At 41.5% G+C, this 14,482-nt stretch overlaps 2 protein-coding genes across 2 annotated transcripts in view; one reads left to right on the forward strand and one right to left on the reverse strand.

Annotated features, from left to right (window-relative positions):
- Positions 1 to 1,338, forward strand: part of MARS1 (methionyl-tRNA synthetase 1) — a 29,284-nt gene extending 27,946 nt beyond the window's left edge. Inside the window, exon 21 of the mRNA XM_032209918.1 lies at positions 823 to 1,338. Coding sequence (XP_032065809.1) covers positions 823 to 951 — 129 coding nt within the window. The 3' untranslated portion in view covers positions 952 to 1,338. The remainder of the gene's footprint in view (positions 1 to 822) is intronic.
- Positions 1,098 to 12,182, reverse strand: DDIT3 (DNA damage inducible transcript 3). Its single transcript, XM_032209919.1, has 4 exons — positions 12,037 to 12,182; positions 9,593 to 9,641; positions 4,911 to 5,077; positions 1,098 to 1,959 (listed from the first exon to the last, which is right to left on the reverse strand). The coding sequence occupies exons 3-4, from the start codon at positions 5,049 to 5,051 to the stop codon at positions 1,531 to 1,533; spliced, it is 570 nt and encodes a 189-aa protein (XP_032065810.1). The 5' UTR covers positions 5,052 to 5,077; positions 9,593 to 9,641; positions 12,037 to 12,182; the 3' UTR covers positions 1,098 to 1,530.
- Between the last annotated feature and the right edge of the window lie 2,300 nt (positions 12,183 to 14,482).

Raw genomic sequence — 14,482 nt, forward strand, 5'->3', positions numbered from 1 at the left:
GCACAATGTACTAATAAGAGGTTTGTTTCTTTGGACTGAGCATGTAGCATGACTCCAGCTAATCTGACTTGTAAATTGTAGTTTACACATTAGCATGCTCTGGTTAAACAGTTCTGCAACTAGCTACTCCTATCATGGTAGCCATTTTGTGAGAATGCCCACATTTTGTTCTCAGATGACCCTAGCAATCAAAATTCTACAAGACTGGGGGGTGGGGGGAATGACCTATGGCCATTTTTCACACTTATGACTGCTGCAGCATCCCCATGGTCATGTGATTTACATTCAGAAGCTTGACAATTGACTCGTATTTATGACGGTTGCAGAATCATGTGATCCCTTTCTGACAGTCAAGATCAATGAAAATACCTAGATTCACTTAATAACTGTTATTAACTAACAACTGCAGTGATTCACTTAAGAAATATGGCAAGAAAAGTCAGAAAATGGGGCAAAACTCACAAATGTTTCACTTAGCAACATAAATTTTGAGCTCAATTGTCCTACGTTGCAGACTGCCTGTACTGGAAGACAGCTATCATGATCCCCTAATCCTTCTCTGTTAGGCTAGGCATACGTATTTCCCTTAAATGTTCATCATACAATATATGAAATATAGTGTTTTCCATGCAAGTCTGCTTTTCTACCAGTATTGTTTCTGTTTCCCTTTTCTTTGAAACTTCAATGGATAAATTTTTAAGCTATTAAAGGAACACATTCTGTCTGAATTTCCAGGAAAATCTTAGCTTACGTTTGTTTCTAAGTTGGAATTTCCTCTTGAACAAGATTGCCATATATACTCATTACAGTTTTGTTATCTAGGGTAACCATGTAAAACACGCAAAGGCCCAGAGTGCCAGAAAAGAGCAAGTTGATGTCATGGTCTCGGACCTGGTGGAACTACAGAAGCAGCACCATGTGGTAGAAGGAAAAGGGAAAAAGAAAAAGTGACCAGCGGAGCTGTGATTGCGATCAAGATGTCTCAGGTTCATTTGGTTTGTGACAATTGCTAGCAACTGTGATCCCGTTTAATTTTTTCCTTTTATTAGTCTTTCTGTGACTCCCACACACAGTTCCAGAACCTTCAAACGGTTGGATTACACAGGACAAAATAAATACTTTATTGCTCTTTATACAAGTACAAAGCACTGTTGTACAGAACGATACATGCAGACATTCCTCCCTGCAATCTCCTGGCAAGGACAGGAACAGATGTAACTATTAAAAAACAAAATCCACAACTGCCACAGTCAGTCTCTAGGAAAGTCAGGGATCTCCTCTTTGCCTAAAATAACTGGGCCACACACCGAGTACAGTTCTGCAAGGGAAGTCCACTTGGCTACACAGAGTAAGAACAAGTATTTCAAGTTCTAAGTCTCGCAGGGCACTGATGTGCTTTAAGGTGTCGACAAGTGCCTCTCCCTTTTGGCATGCTGCACAGTCACTCCATCTGCAAAGGATGAAGCCCTGCACACTTCGGTCCATAGCAAGGAGAAATAATTTCAGTGCAGAAAGTGTGCCAGGACCCCATCATGTCTTTAGGCTCACCATCCTCTGGATGAGCGCTGCTCGAGTAGCTTCCACCTCAGCGGTCAAGCGCTGTATTTCCTGCTGGAGATGCTCATTGTGTGCAGTCAGCTCAGCCACTCTGCGCTCATTCTGCTGCTCCCGCTCTCTGCCGCGCTGCCTCTTGCCACCGTGAGGCTGGCCACTCTGCCGCCTCTTCCGGCTAGTAGACACCCCCTCATCGTCATCTGTGCCTGTCTGTGTAGGAGAGCTGTGGCTAGAATCGGACTCCGCTGGCCCTGAGGGCTCCTGGCCCAGTTGCTCCAAAAGTTCTGCTGCAAGATCAGGCTCCAACTCATAGTTTCCTGTCATTACATCCCCATTAAGCTCCAAGGAATTGGAAGTCTCCAAGTTCCACAAGAGAGCAGCACCATCAAAGCCATCGAATTCCTTCTGAAAAAGAAATGGAACAAGAGATGGGTTAAAAGAGGATGCATATTATTGGCCTCCATCTCCAATAAAGCCCCCGTGGCAGGCTGCAAAGCGGAGTTTAAAAAACAAAGTTCTTAGCTGTCAAACTGATAACAAGGCTTTGTTTGCTGGCTGCCTTTCCTGCCTGTTCTTTTTCACAAGTCTGAATATAGTGGGAGGAAAAAAAAATCCACTGTCCTTTGGTGTAAGGAAGGGAGGTAGGGGGGGCTACATAAATCATTGCAATGTTTGATTTAACTTGAAGATTTTAGCTGTGCAGAATTTCGTATCTGATATCCAAGAGGTGCTCCGGTGCCTGAGAAAATGTGAATGCAGTGCACAACTTGACAACCTATGAAAATTCTATAACAACTCCTCCTTCCTAGGAAGTCCCCAGTTGCCTAGTTGCCTTGCCCACACGTTTAACTGACTCAATGTTGGATCAAGTCATAATGTAGTGGTACAGAAGAAGTTATATGTAACACATCAGGGCCCTGTGTTGCATAAATGTTTACCTCAGATAAAGAAAATGGAACGATATCTAACTTTGGTTCAAATAACTCCACCAAGACAAATTGGGAGATATAGCAATAGCAGTTAGACATATACCGCTTCATAGGACTTTCAACCCTCTCTAAGCGGTTTACAGAGTCAGCATATTGCCCCCACAGTATGGGTCCTCATTTTACCCACCTCGGAAGGATGGAAGGCTGAGTCAACCCTGAGCTGGTGAGATTTGAACAGCCGAACTGCAGAACTGCAGTCAGCTGAAGTAGCCTGCAGTGCTGCATTTAACCACTGCGCCACCTCACCTCGATATCAAATTGCCAAAGTAACAAATCTCTTTGGTTACTGAACTTGCATCATCTGACAGCAAAAAAACGACACTTCCCAAATGCAGAGTAGCCAAGCCATGTCTATTGCTTCCTAGCAATATAGTGTCAAGAGTACAGGCAGTGCTTGTTTGGCGACCATCTCACAGCGACCATTCAGTTACAGCGATGAAAAAGTAACTTTGTGACTAGTCCTCCCATTTACAACCTTTGCATGTAAAGCAAAGAAAAGCTGAAATAAAATAAGTACAGTCAGTTTCACTTCCCTTAATGACAGATCTGCCGAGCCCAATTGTGATAATTAAACAAGGACTGCTGGTTTATTCCTGAGGCAAGGGGCTCTTGTGATTGGAGATAAAGGGGGATCCTATTCCAAAATTTCACACTTAGTAGTGTAGCTGGAAGCTGCCACACGATGAGTTTTAACCAGGTTGGTAGCTGATAGAAGATAATGAAGGTGAGAGTTTATACTTGCAGCCATGTTGATATTAAGCCCTTGCCTCCATTTGCATTTTTATGCTCTTGGAGTTAGAAAGAGGACAGGAAGAAGATTAAGAATATTAAAATTTGGTATTATAAAAGAAATATCCCATACCAGCCCCGTCTAATTAAAATTTCCCAGCATTATTTGACAGGGTCTTTGTGGAATAATAGATTTCTAAGGAAAGAATCATTTCTAAGCCTATACGCATGCGTTTTCTTAAGATGACATGGAGTTTAAGAAATGACACACCTCAACAAGCACAGTAACAAATCAAGACATGTATTACATTTATATCCTATCCATCTCACATTTGAGTAATCTTCTGGAAGATTTTGAGTATTGCATTGAAGGACTTGCTTCTGAACATATGACCAACCAATGAGTGCTACAAATTTAGCATGGTGCATTTTAAAATACCATCTTTTGCCTATTTTATTTATCACTATTTATTTAAAATTGTTATATAGCTGCCCATCTTAGACCAAACTCAGGGTGGCTCCCAATCAAGAATTAAACATTAAAACTGTAAATGCTAAAAACAAAAACCTGGCACCAAACCAAGCTTCTGACATTGCAGTCACTTCATCCTATCCCAACGTTTGGAGGGGGGGACACACCAAGTCTTCAGGACTTTTCAGAAGGCTAGGTGGATTATATAAGTTGCCCATCTCACATAGTAACTCTTGGCAGCATACATAACAACAAAATACATTAAAACCACAACTAAAAACTTCTTTTAAGCAAAAACCATGTTTTGAGGGTCTTCTGGAAGGCCAACAGGTTGGGACCAGCATGAGTGGGTGGGGGGTGACTGATGTTCCACAGGGTAGGAGCCATGGCAGAAAAGTCAGGAGTCAAAAGAAGCTCAAATGAAACACTTAATAGAACCATCTTACTCGTATCTACCTACTTAAATCTGAGTTCAGTGCAAGTTCAGTGGGGAATTCTGGAAGTTGAAGTTCTCATCTTAAAAGGCCAAGGTTGAGAAACGCTGCTTATAGTGGAAGGCAGCCAGAAAGAACAATCCCATACACCCACTACTCAAATTATACATTTCCTGAAAGGTTACAATTGGCTTCTGAGCACACAAGCTTAGATTATAAGCCCACCCTGGAAAGACTTGAGGGAGCTACAATTACTAAGGCGTTTTTTAAATTGAAATACATCTAATAACTCTTTAGACTTTAACTTGAATTACTAAGACTTTAGCTTGAAAAACGTAACAACTGTAGCATTCTACAACAAAAGTCTGCAGATCATCACTTGATGTAGGGGAGGAATCATAAATGAAATAAAATACAAGGGCATCTTCCTCTTATTTGTTGTTTTCCAGGCGTGTGCACAACTACAACTCCCCAAACCTGCCTAGCATGAGCAATTATGGGAACACCTGGAAGGCACCTGTCTGGGGAACGTGGTTTTGTGCTATAATGAATGTGCCAGTTTTTAAAGGATTACAAGATCAGTTACTGATGGTAGTGGCTACATCCTTCCAATGCAGATTTAGGATACAAAAATAGAACAACGTAGAGCCAGCCCATAAGAGAACCCAACCACCCACTTGAATGGAGGACTCCGCAGTCCTGGAAGCATCAAAGAAAAGCCAGCTGACTCACCTGCTCCTGTTCAACCCCCGAGGGGTCTGCCCTGTTGGATACATCAGAGGACAGCACTTCCTGCAAGTCCTGGTACCAGGCTTCCAATTCCCAGGTGGGCACTGGTGTGCCCAGTGGAAAGGGCAGGGATTCTGCCATCATGTTTCAGAGACAGCCACACTGCTTCTGAAAGATAAAAAGTTATGGGTGCCGTCAGAAAACTGGATAACATCTCCGTAGATTGCTACACAGCTCAGCAAGTTAAACTTGCTCTGGGAGAAAGAAACGTTTCTCCAGAGCTCCATTTTAATTCAGGTCACCTACAACAATGGGCAAGTAGAAGACCTTTTCATCTCTTACATTAGGAAACCTCCTCTCTCGTGTTCCCAAAAGGTGGCGCCTACAAATCTGCTTAATGTACCCGAGACAGAGCAAATTATTTTAAGAGCAAAAATTGAAAGAGGACAGTAAAATCGGCCATGGGTTGTGAGAGAGGGGGTGGGAGAAAGCAACCTCAAATTGCAATTGGGCAGCACTCTTAGGAGAACCAACCAGAATGCAGGGCCTAAGAGGGCAACTAGGTTGGGGAAAGGCTGAATATCATATTAGCAAAGTAGAGCAGCTCTTCGATGAGATCAATCACTAAGTTCTGGGGAGGAGTCAGCCATCTTGTCAGGAGATATGGTGAAGTGACATGTAAGATTTGTATCTGTTCTATTCAGGGTTAGAATAGAATAGAATAATAGAGTTGGAAGAGACCTTGGAGGTCTTCTAGTCCAACCCCCTGCTCAGGCAGGAGATTGTATACCATTTCAGAAAATTGGTTGTCCAATCTCTTCATACAAACCTCTACTGTTGAAGCATTTACAACTTCTGGAGACAAGTTGTTCCACTGATTAATGGTTCTAACTGTCAGAAAATTTCTCCTTAGTTTTAGGTTGCTTCTCTCCTTGATTAGTTTCCATAAGAAGCAATGTGTGGAAAGAAGAGGAAGAAGCAACTTAGAACTGAGGAGAAATTTCCCCACAGTTAGAACACTCAATCAATGGAATAACTTGCCTCCAGAAGTTGTGAATACCCCAACACTAGAAGTTTTAAAGAAGATGTTGGATAACCATTTGTCTGAAGTGGTATAGGCTTTCCTGCCTAAGCAGGGGGTTGGACTAGAAGACCTCCAAGGTCCCTTCCAACTCTATTCCTCTATTCTATTCTAACCCGGGACAGATACAAATCTTACATGTAACTTGACCACATCTCCTGACAAGTCAGTTCTGCAAGACTTCTTCAGAATAAGAAATGCAGCTGTCAATGTAGACAATACTTTCGACATAGGGCTAAAATTGGTCTATTATATTTTATATATATATATATATATATATATATATATATATATATATATATATATATATATATATATACACACACACACACACACACACACACACACACACACACATGAGCAAAACTGCAGCGTGTATCCATGTAACCATGAAGCATTCCATTTCAGGTGTGTTATCAATTTTATTTTTCTTAAATGACCTACTGGGAAACACACACACAAACTAAGGCAGGTGTTTTCTTCATGTACCTGCTGTGAGCTAATATAGGTAGTCTTTGACTTAACAACAGTTCATTTAGTGATGAAAGTTACAACGGCGCTGAAAAAAGTGAGTTATGACCGTTTTTTAGTTATGACCTTTGGAGCACTCCCATGATCATGTGATCAGAATTCAGGTGCTTGGCAAACCAGTTCATAATTATGACCTTCAACGTGTCCCAAGGTCATGCGATCCGCTTTTGTGACCTCCTGACAAAGTCACGGAAGAAACCAGATTCACTTAACAACTAGGTTACTAACTTATCAACTGCAGTGATTCACTTTAAAAAATGGGGCAAGAAAGGTAGTAAAATGGGGCAAATGTCATTTAAGAGATGTCTCACTTAACAACAGACATTTTGTGCTCAATTGTAGTTGAAAGTCAAGGACTACCTGTACTTTATTCAAGCTCTGAATTCAATACTGTATTCGGGTCATACTGCACAGGGTGATAAGCTAGGGGTTTTCCAGATGTCTTAACAATGGGCGGAGGTTAGCAGAACCAAACCTCCTGCATTGTGAGAAAAATAAGAGGTGAGTCATCATCACAAGACAGGCTGGGAGGGCTGGCCAAGCTTTCCTATGGAACCTTTTTCTCCTCCTCGAGGCCAGCTGGGGCATGCTCACAGAAAGCTCCCTCCATTTGCATAGGCTCCGAATGAGCAATTAACAGAGCCACAAGCAAGGTTGCCAAAACGAGGGATTCATAACTGAGCAGGGAAGGCTTGCAGAGTGAAGTTAGGTGGCACAGAGAGCCTCTGTGTCCAATTAGCTTTTCCTGCGTGAGGTATACTCTGAAACATATTGGACCGCTAAAGCAAATTTCAGGCATCTTGGAAAAAGCCTAACCTTTTATGTAAGCTTCCCACAGCCAAGCAGGTCTGTGTCCACTGACAACTTGAACATGAACAGATTGCCGTGATTTCCGGCCACCCTGTATTGGACTGAGAGTGTCACTGGCCCAAAGTCACCCAGCTGAATTTCATGCCTACGGAAGGGCTAGAACTTGAAGGCTCCGGGTTTCTTAGTCCATCACCTTAATCCGTGCACCAAACTGGCTCTAATTTTAAAGACACTTGGAATATTCTTAGTGAAAAGCACTATCATTGTCTTCCACACGGAAACAATTGCAAAACCTTTAAAAACCACCCTTTGTTCTAAAACAACCCACAAAAACCAATTATTTATTTTAAAGTGCCTTTCTAAGTACAAACTACATTGTTCCATATCCATTCTCTGTTCCAGGATTGGTAAGCATTTATTTATTGTTTTGAAAGATAAAAAAGATTCCTCTCTAAGGTTTCAGGTTATCAACATCCTCAATTCACATAAACATGTATGCCCTCCCCACTGACCCCAGTACTTTACATGAATAAGCCCACCATTCTAGGCATATTTCAACAAATAACTGATAACAACCATATGAACAACAGAGATTTGAGGCATCTTAAGGACATTTATTTATGATACATAAATATTTGTAAATTGTACAGATAATGTTGTGCAATATAAATACATCAGTTTGGGGATTAAAGAAAGAACAGTAAGTAACGTGTGTCTGTAAGAACGTTATTGTTATGAAGATCTTGGTTTACAAATTCTTCTAAATGAACGTATTTTTACAGTATAACTGTAACTGTCTTTGAAAAGACAGTTTTAAGAGTGAATGAATGAAATTGAATAATATATTATTTTTAATTCAACTTTTCTGCTAAACATAATATTCTTTAAGTTATAAAGATCAGCAACACTGGACGCTCCTGAAAAAGTCACAGGTAAATCTTCAATTTACATCCGTAATTGAGCTTGCAATTTTGGTCGTTGTCATGACAGTTGTAGAGCAGGTCATCATTTTATAATCTTTTTGCAGAGGTTGTAAAGTGAATACTGCTGTCATAAAGCAAGCTCATTGATCACTATGGGTTTTTTTCCTGCAAACTAAACCCTGGCTTTTTTTGGGGGGGGGGGTGGTGTCATAAATCACAGTCACGATGTGGGCTGGTTGCTGAGCACCCAAAATGTGGTCACATGACAATGGGGGTGGGGGAATGTCAAAACTTCAAATCCCAAAGCTGAAAGATGCAGTGCCTCCTTGGTGTACTAACCCATTCATTGTGCCTATCCCATGGTGAAGGAACTAGATCTGACTTTATCATGTTTGGTAGATTTTACAATACAGCCAGAAAATTTTCGGTTCAAGTATACATAGCAATGCCACAAATTTTAAAAATGAATATTCAATTAAAACCAAAACTTTTCTTGTTGGGACTAATAGATAAGACAATTAGAAAAGCATTAAGGAAGACTGAGATTATAGGAGGCACAAAAATTGAAAGACTCTGAAATACGCACAATGAAGGAATGGCTGGTAGAGAGGACAGAATTAGCAGAGGTTGACTTGTTTGATTAAAGATCAATAACTACATTTGTTAATGCCTGGAAAGCCCTTTTGGACTTTCTGCTGAAAAAAGAAAAAAAAATGAACTTGTGACTGATGATTAGGAAGAGTGGACGATGGAAAGGACATTATAATGTAACCTTATGGTGAGAGGGCAAAATCTAAAGGTACTTGTTGTAACTGGTGTTAAGATTGAAAGTTATTTCTTTACAGCTTCTTGATTTTCTTTCTCTTCTCTATTTCTTTCATTGCACTTTTTCATCCACATTACTTAGTTTGGTGTCTTTCAAAATTTGTATTGTTCTTACTCTTCTACAAAATTCTTAGTGATAATTATATACATAAGGAAATGAAGAAGAAATGAGCAAACTGTGAACAGGGACGATTTTCAGGAAAAAAAATACTGAAACCCAGGGAGAAAGGGATGAGAAATGATTCAAACCTTGATTTTGTTTAATTAAGGTAGAGAGAAACTAAGATAGGCTTTCTTATTATTCTATCCTACATTCCTAGAATCCCTGCCACGACCTGTTTCTTGCCTACCTTAAAGGCCTGAAAGCCAGAAGGCTCTACAATCCAATCTTAAAACATGTCTATTCTGGAGCAAATCCACTGAATTCAACAGTTCTTACTCTAAAAAATGCAGAGTTCTTAAAATGAATCTATTTGAAGTTTAGTACAATTCTCCGCTTTTCTTGGATTCTTACCTTTTTTTTCAAGTGTGGTGATGTATTAACGTGCGATTTTTTGTTCGAAACTGAAAGAATAAGAGAAAAATATGTGATTATTAGTAAAAGAGGATGCTGTGTATCATAAACATGTTACACCCATCCAGTGGTGCAATTCAGCCGGTTCTATCCGGTTCGGGTGAACCGGTAGCGGCAGCAGGAGACTCTGCCCACCCACACGCCATCACGTCCCGTTTTTGACACTCTGTGCATGTATTTGTGAACCAGTAGTGAAATGAAAGTAATTTGATTTCACCCCTGCACCCATCCAAGGAAAGCCCTATCCCCAAATTTGCCCTTTGACACTAAACAGCAGAGTGGAATGGGGGCACCACAATTTTCCTTTACTATTTTTTTCCCCACTCCTATCCTTTAAAATGGGGAACTACTGCTGCTTACCAAAGCATTATCCTCTTCTTCAGGCTCATTGATAAATACCTATATGTTGCATTTTCGTTCCTTATTTTCTCAACCATCAGAGAATCTCAAAATATTTTAGATGCTTCTGAATAACAGGAGTTGGACAAATCTCTTATCTAGAAAGAGACCTTGTTCCTTTGTGTCATGATTTTGATTGCAACCAAGACAATTATTAAGCCTTTAGCACTTTTATGCATCTCATGCTCAAGACCATTTTTTTATTCTTTACATTTAAACTGCATTATTTCCAACACTATTAAGTTTTTTTTAATTCAAAAGGGAAAATCCAGATGGAAAAATATCTGGATGCAGCTCATCTTTTTTTCACTGAACTCGGTATCAGTTATATTCACTCTATCCCCACCTTGTAAAGCAGAGAAAGCCAAATTAGCATGGGGTCACAGGCTAAACTGCCAATAAGACACTTGCAAGCAGAACAAATATAACAATGCCTACACTTATAAGAATCAGAATCTACACTTCCCAAATCTAAGTGGTTAGAGATTCTCTTTTAGTAAAATACGAACAAAAGAAATCTCATTTGATTATGGAAAAAAATCCTTCCATTCCTACAACTTGATACTCTCTACATGCATCATACTCTAAATCTGTTTTCCAATGAGCTTCATGGAGAGACACTGGGAATGTGTGATTGTACTCTTTTTAACACCCAGGGCAGGAATGGGGATAGCTACCTTCCATTCTAGCCATGCATCCCCTACAGAGATTTCTGCAATGCCCCAAATCAAACAGCAAAGCAGCAACATGACGTTGAACCCCACAGGAACACAGCAGGCACTGGGGACATACCACTGGTTTTCATCAGCCCCGAGTGATGCAAGAAACTAGGAGAATTAGGGATCCAAGAACTGTTATGCAACTTAATGGAAAAGATGTATGTTTATGCGTTTGCAGGAGAAGGGTCCCCGGGGAGTTAGAGAAACAGGCATTCCAAGTAACCAGAGTATCCTAGGGGGTGGGGTGGGGGGTTATGGGGACTTTCCAAATTTGACAAGGAAATGTTGCAGCATTGTCCTCGGCTACTGGCAAGAATGCATCCCTTTTAGACTTCTCCAATAGTTTAATAAATTCTGATAAAGTCTTCAAAGTTCTCAGCAAGGCAGGATTTCATTTTCCAATGGGATGGGTGGGGGAAGCTTGCTATCAAAAAATGCTTTGTCCTCAGGGTCACTTGCCAGGCCACAGCCAGCACACAGCTGTGGGAAAGGATGTAGCCTCCGAGCTGGCCAAGCGCCCAGTTTCAAATTATTTTAGAAGAGAAAACAAGCCCCACCAGCTCTCCCTTCTCTGCTCTGGGAACTAATAAGCCAGCCAGGAAAAGCAGAAGGTTTGGCTCCACTACAAAACCCCAGCTAAACCATCCTTAAATTCACCCTGGAAATCTGGGCAACTCACTCAAATTTACTAGGAAGGAAATTGGGAGTTGCTTGGGGGAATCCTCAACGCCCTGTACCGTGCACCGGCTTTACTACATGCCCCCCTACTCACCCTTTTTATGAAATTGTGTTTTTGTTGTTAATAATAAAACATAAATCTAAATTCTCCCCTATCTTTCTACAGTATACACAAATCTTACAGCCCGCTCTGTTTAAAATGTTAATTTGAGCGTACGTTGAGATGAGCAAATCCACCCTCTCGACCTCTGATCTTTCTAAGTAGAAAGCAGACCCGGCACAAGCCAGGATCTATGCACCATCGCTACAATGCAGGAAAAAGGGGCGAAGACAACGAGCTTTTCCAACTAGTGGTTGGCAGAGAGAGAAAAGGGACCGGCTAATTTTGACCAGGGGTTCAGGCAACGAATAGCGACGCGCATCTTGCAAAGCGGAGCCCGGCTTAAAGCGCTGGACCCGCCGTGTATTTCCGGATTTTTCACTCCAGCCATGCAAACCCTCCTCCATCGGGCGCCCAAAAACTGCTTTCCTTAAAGCGCAGGCAGCCCGAGTTGCCAGGCGCTTCTTTCCGCCCTCCCAGGCTCCGCACCTTCCCACGCGGCCCCTTCTCGCCCGCGATCCTCTCTCCAACTTGCTGGCTGCGGCTCATTCTCCTCTCACGGCTCATCGTCTTCCACTCTCGACTCCCGCCGGCTCCCAAATGCCTCCTCCCGCCTCCTGCTCGAGATGGTCACCAGGAATCTTTAAGAGAGCGCCCCGCCCCCCTCGGCATGACGCAACCCTTGCGCCATTACTGCCCAATGGGCGACGCCGCGCCTCTCCATTGGCGGAACGAAGGGAGCCGCCGCCCAATGAGCCGTCGTCGTCCTTTCGCTACGCCCCGCCTTCTCCAGTGTTGGGTGACGCGGCTTCGCCGCGGTGGATACTGCCGCGTCGCACCCGGAAATGACTCCTCCCGAAATTTCCCCCCTCCCTTCAGGGTCACGAGTCTTTAAGTGGGTGAGTCATGCGCTGGGGATGATGCAATGTCCTGGCAACCGTTGGCGGTCACGGCACTGAGAGCCCAAACTGGAGTCCTGACCTTGGCCCTGCTAGATCCCCTTTACAGGCCCTGCCTTGTTTCCTTTGCCCTTTTCTCTCCTCCCCCCCCCCCCGCTCCAACGAGCCTGTGCCCAAGTCTCCCAGTAGTAACTAGGCCGAATTACGTTGGGAGGTCCCCTGATCAGCTTTTATGACGTCACGCCACGCCCACCGTTTGGTTAAAGGGCCAGTTCTCCCTTGGGGAAACAGCGTCAGGGCCTTCCCTGAACTGTCCTTGCACATACCGCACTTGGCCCATTGTTGCTCTAGTCTACTCCATCCTATTATTATTATTGTTGTTATCATCATCACCTGAAAAAAAAAGGGGGGGTGGATTGTAAATGAAATAAATAGAGCTGCCGATGGGGTTCAAGATACTGGATTAATAGCGCGGATTTGAAAGGCTGTAAGCCTGTGTGTTCATTTGCTTTTGAATAAAACGAGTGTTGTGAAGAAAAAGCATTCTTTCTCTCCCTTGGTTTTTAATGCTGCCATATAGGAATTCCAGAAAGCCCGATTCTGTAAATGATTGGTTTTGAAAACAATCTGCTGTCTGTAATAAGCAGTTCTTCTTAATCAGAACATTTTAAACCAGTCATTTTAAACTGGTCACATCTTAAATGTTGCACCTCAAATAAAAAGCAAGCAATTCCTTGGGGAAGAGATCACCCAAAAAAGCGTATATCCGGATTATGTCTCTTTCCACCTCAGATCTAGTCAAAGAAAGGAGGCAGCAGAGCTTTGCCCGATTCTAACAACGCTTTGTTAGGAGAAACAAACTAATAAAACAATAAGGACACATAGAAATAATATATTAGTCTAGAAGGTACTTTAGGTAAGTTAGTCAAAATTGGTCTTGGCACAAAAATTCAGGCTACTTCCAACTTGGCAGAGATAGGATTCCCAAATGACATCATTTTAAACAAAATGAAAAAGCCCAACTGCTCTGGTTATCAAGTAGCTAAATACTCAGAATGGATTCCATTCTTCAAGCGATTCAAACCACTTGAATAGGTTTCATGAAAATGAATGCAATTGCAAGTAATTAATATAAACAAGCATCCGATTTAGAAAGAGGATCTGCATTTTTAAAATGGAATATAATGATTTCATTTTAAAATGAATTTGAGAAGCTACCTTTATTTTATTGGCAATGTAATTTGAATAACTTGATATTTCATTTGATTGTTATGCTTGTGAGCCAGGATCTGAGTTTCCCATCAGCAAACCTCTATATATCATTTTGCCTGACAAATAGCGTTGAAAGTGGAGCTCTGAATTGCAAAACATTCCATGGTGACATTCTGTTTGTAGGAAATGCTAGTCAGACCTGGCACAGCTTATATCCCCTAGAAGCACACACTGTAATATACAGTTTTCTCTCAATGTTGCTTAAGGGGATGTCTAGTATTGGGCGGACAAGCTTTTAGGGAACTTTCAGAGCTCCCACAAGAACTTCTAAAAAATCATTGTATATATTACCAAACAACTGCAAAATTTTATAGATTTGGGCCTAAACTCTAGCATACAAATCCACATTAAAATATGGCTCTTTCTATCATAATTACAGCATTGCAGATTGGGAACATTAATAACATACTGTATTAGAATTAGAAAATTAGATCAGTAAAGTTATTAATAAAAAGCATACTTTTGAATAAATTGTCAACAAATGTTTATATGAAGAACTTTGGGATTATGACTGGATCTAATTTCTCACCACCACCCTTCTCCTACATAGAACTACACTGTATGTTATATTTTTGACATCTGTTCACAAATATGACCACTGACCAACTCAGATGACAACTTCTGGTAGTCCTTGATTTACAACTGCAATAGAGCCCAAAATTTCTGTTGTTCAGTGAGACATATGTTAAGTGAGTTTTGCCCCATGTTACGACTTTTCTTGCCACAACTGTCAAGTGAATCGCTGCAGTTGATAAGTTAGCAAT

The sequence above is a fragment of the Thamnophis elegans genome, chromosome 2 (genome assembly GCF_009769535.1).
Source record: "Thamnophis elegans isolate rThaEle1 chromosome 2, rThaEle1.pri, whole genome shotgun sequence".
Taxonomy (NCBI): domain Eukaryota; kingdom Metazoa; phylum Chordata; class Lepidosauria; order Squamata; family Colubridae; genus Thamnophis; species Thamnophis elegans.

Excerpts from the sequence above, each read along its gene's own strand:
- DDIT3 (XM_032209919.1), bottom strand. The coding sequence starts at position 5,051 with ATGATGGCAGAATCCCTGCCCTTTCCACTGGGCACACCAGTGCCCACC. Across the intron at positions 1,960-4,910 it reads CGGGGGTTGAACAGGAGCAG|AAGGAATTCGATGGCTTTGA; the intron begins GTGAGTCAGCTG and ends TTTCTTTTTCAG.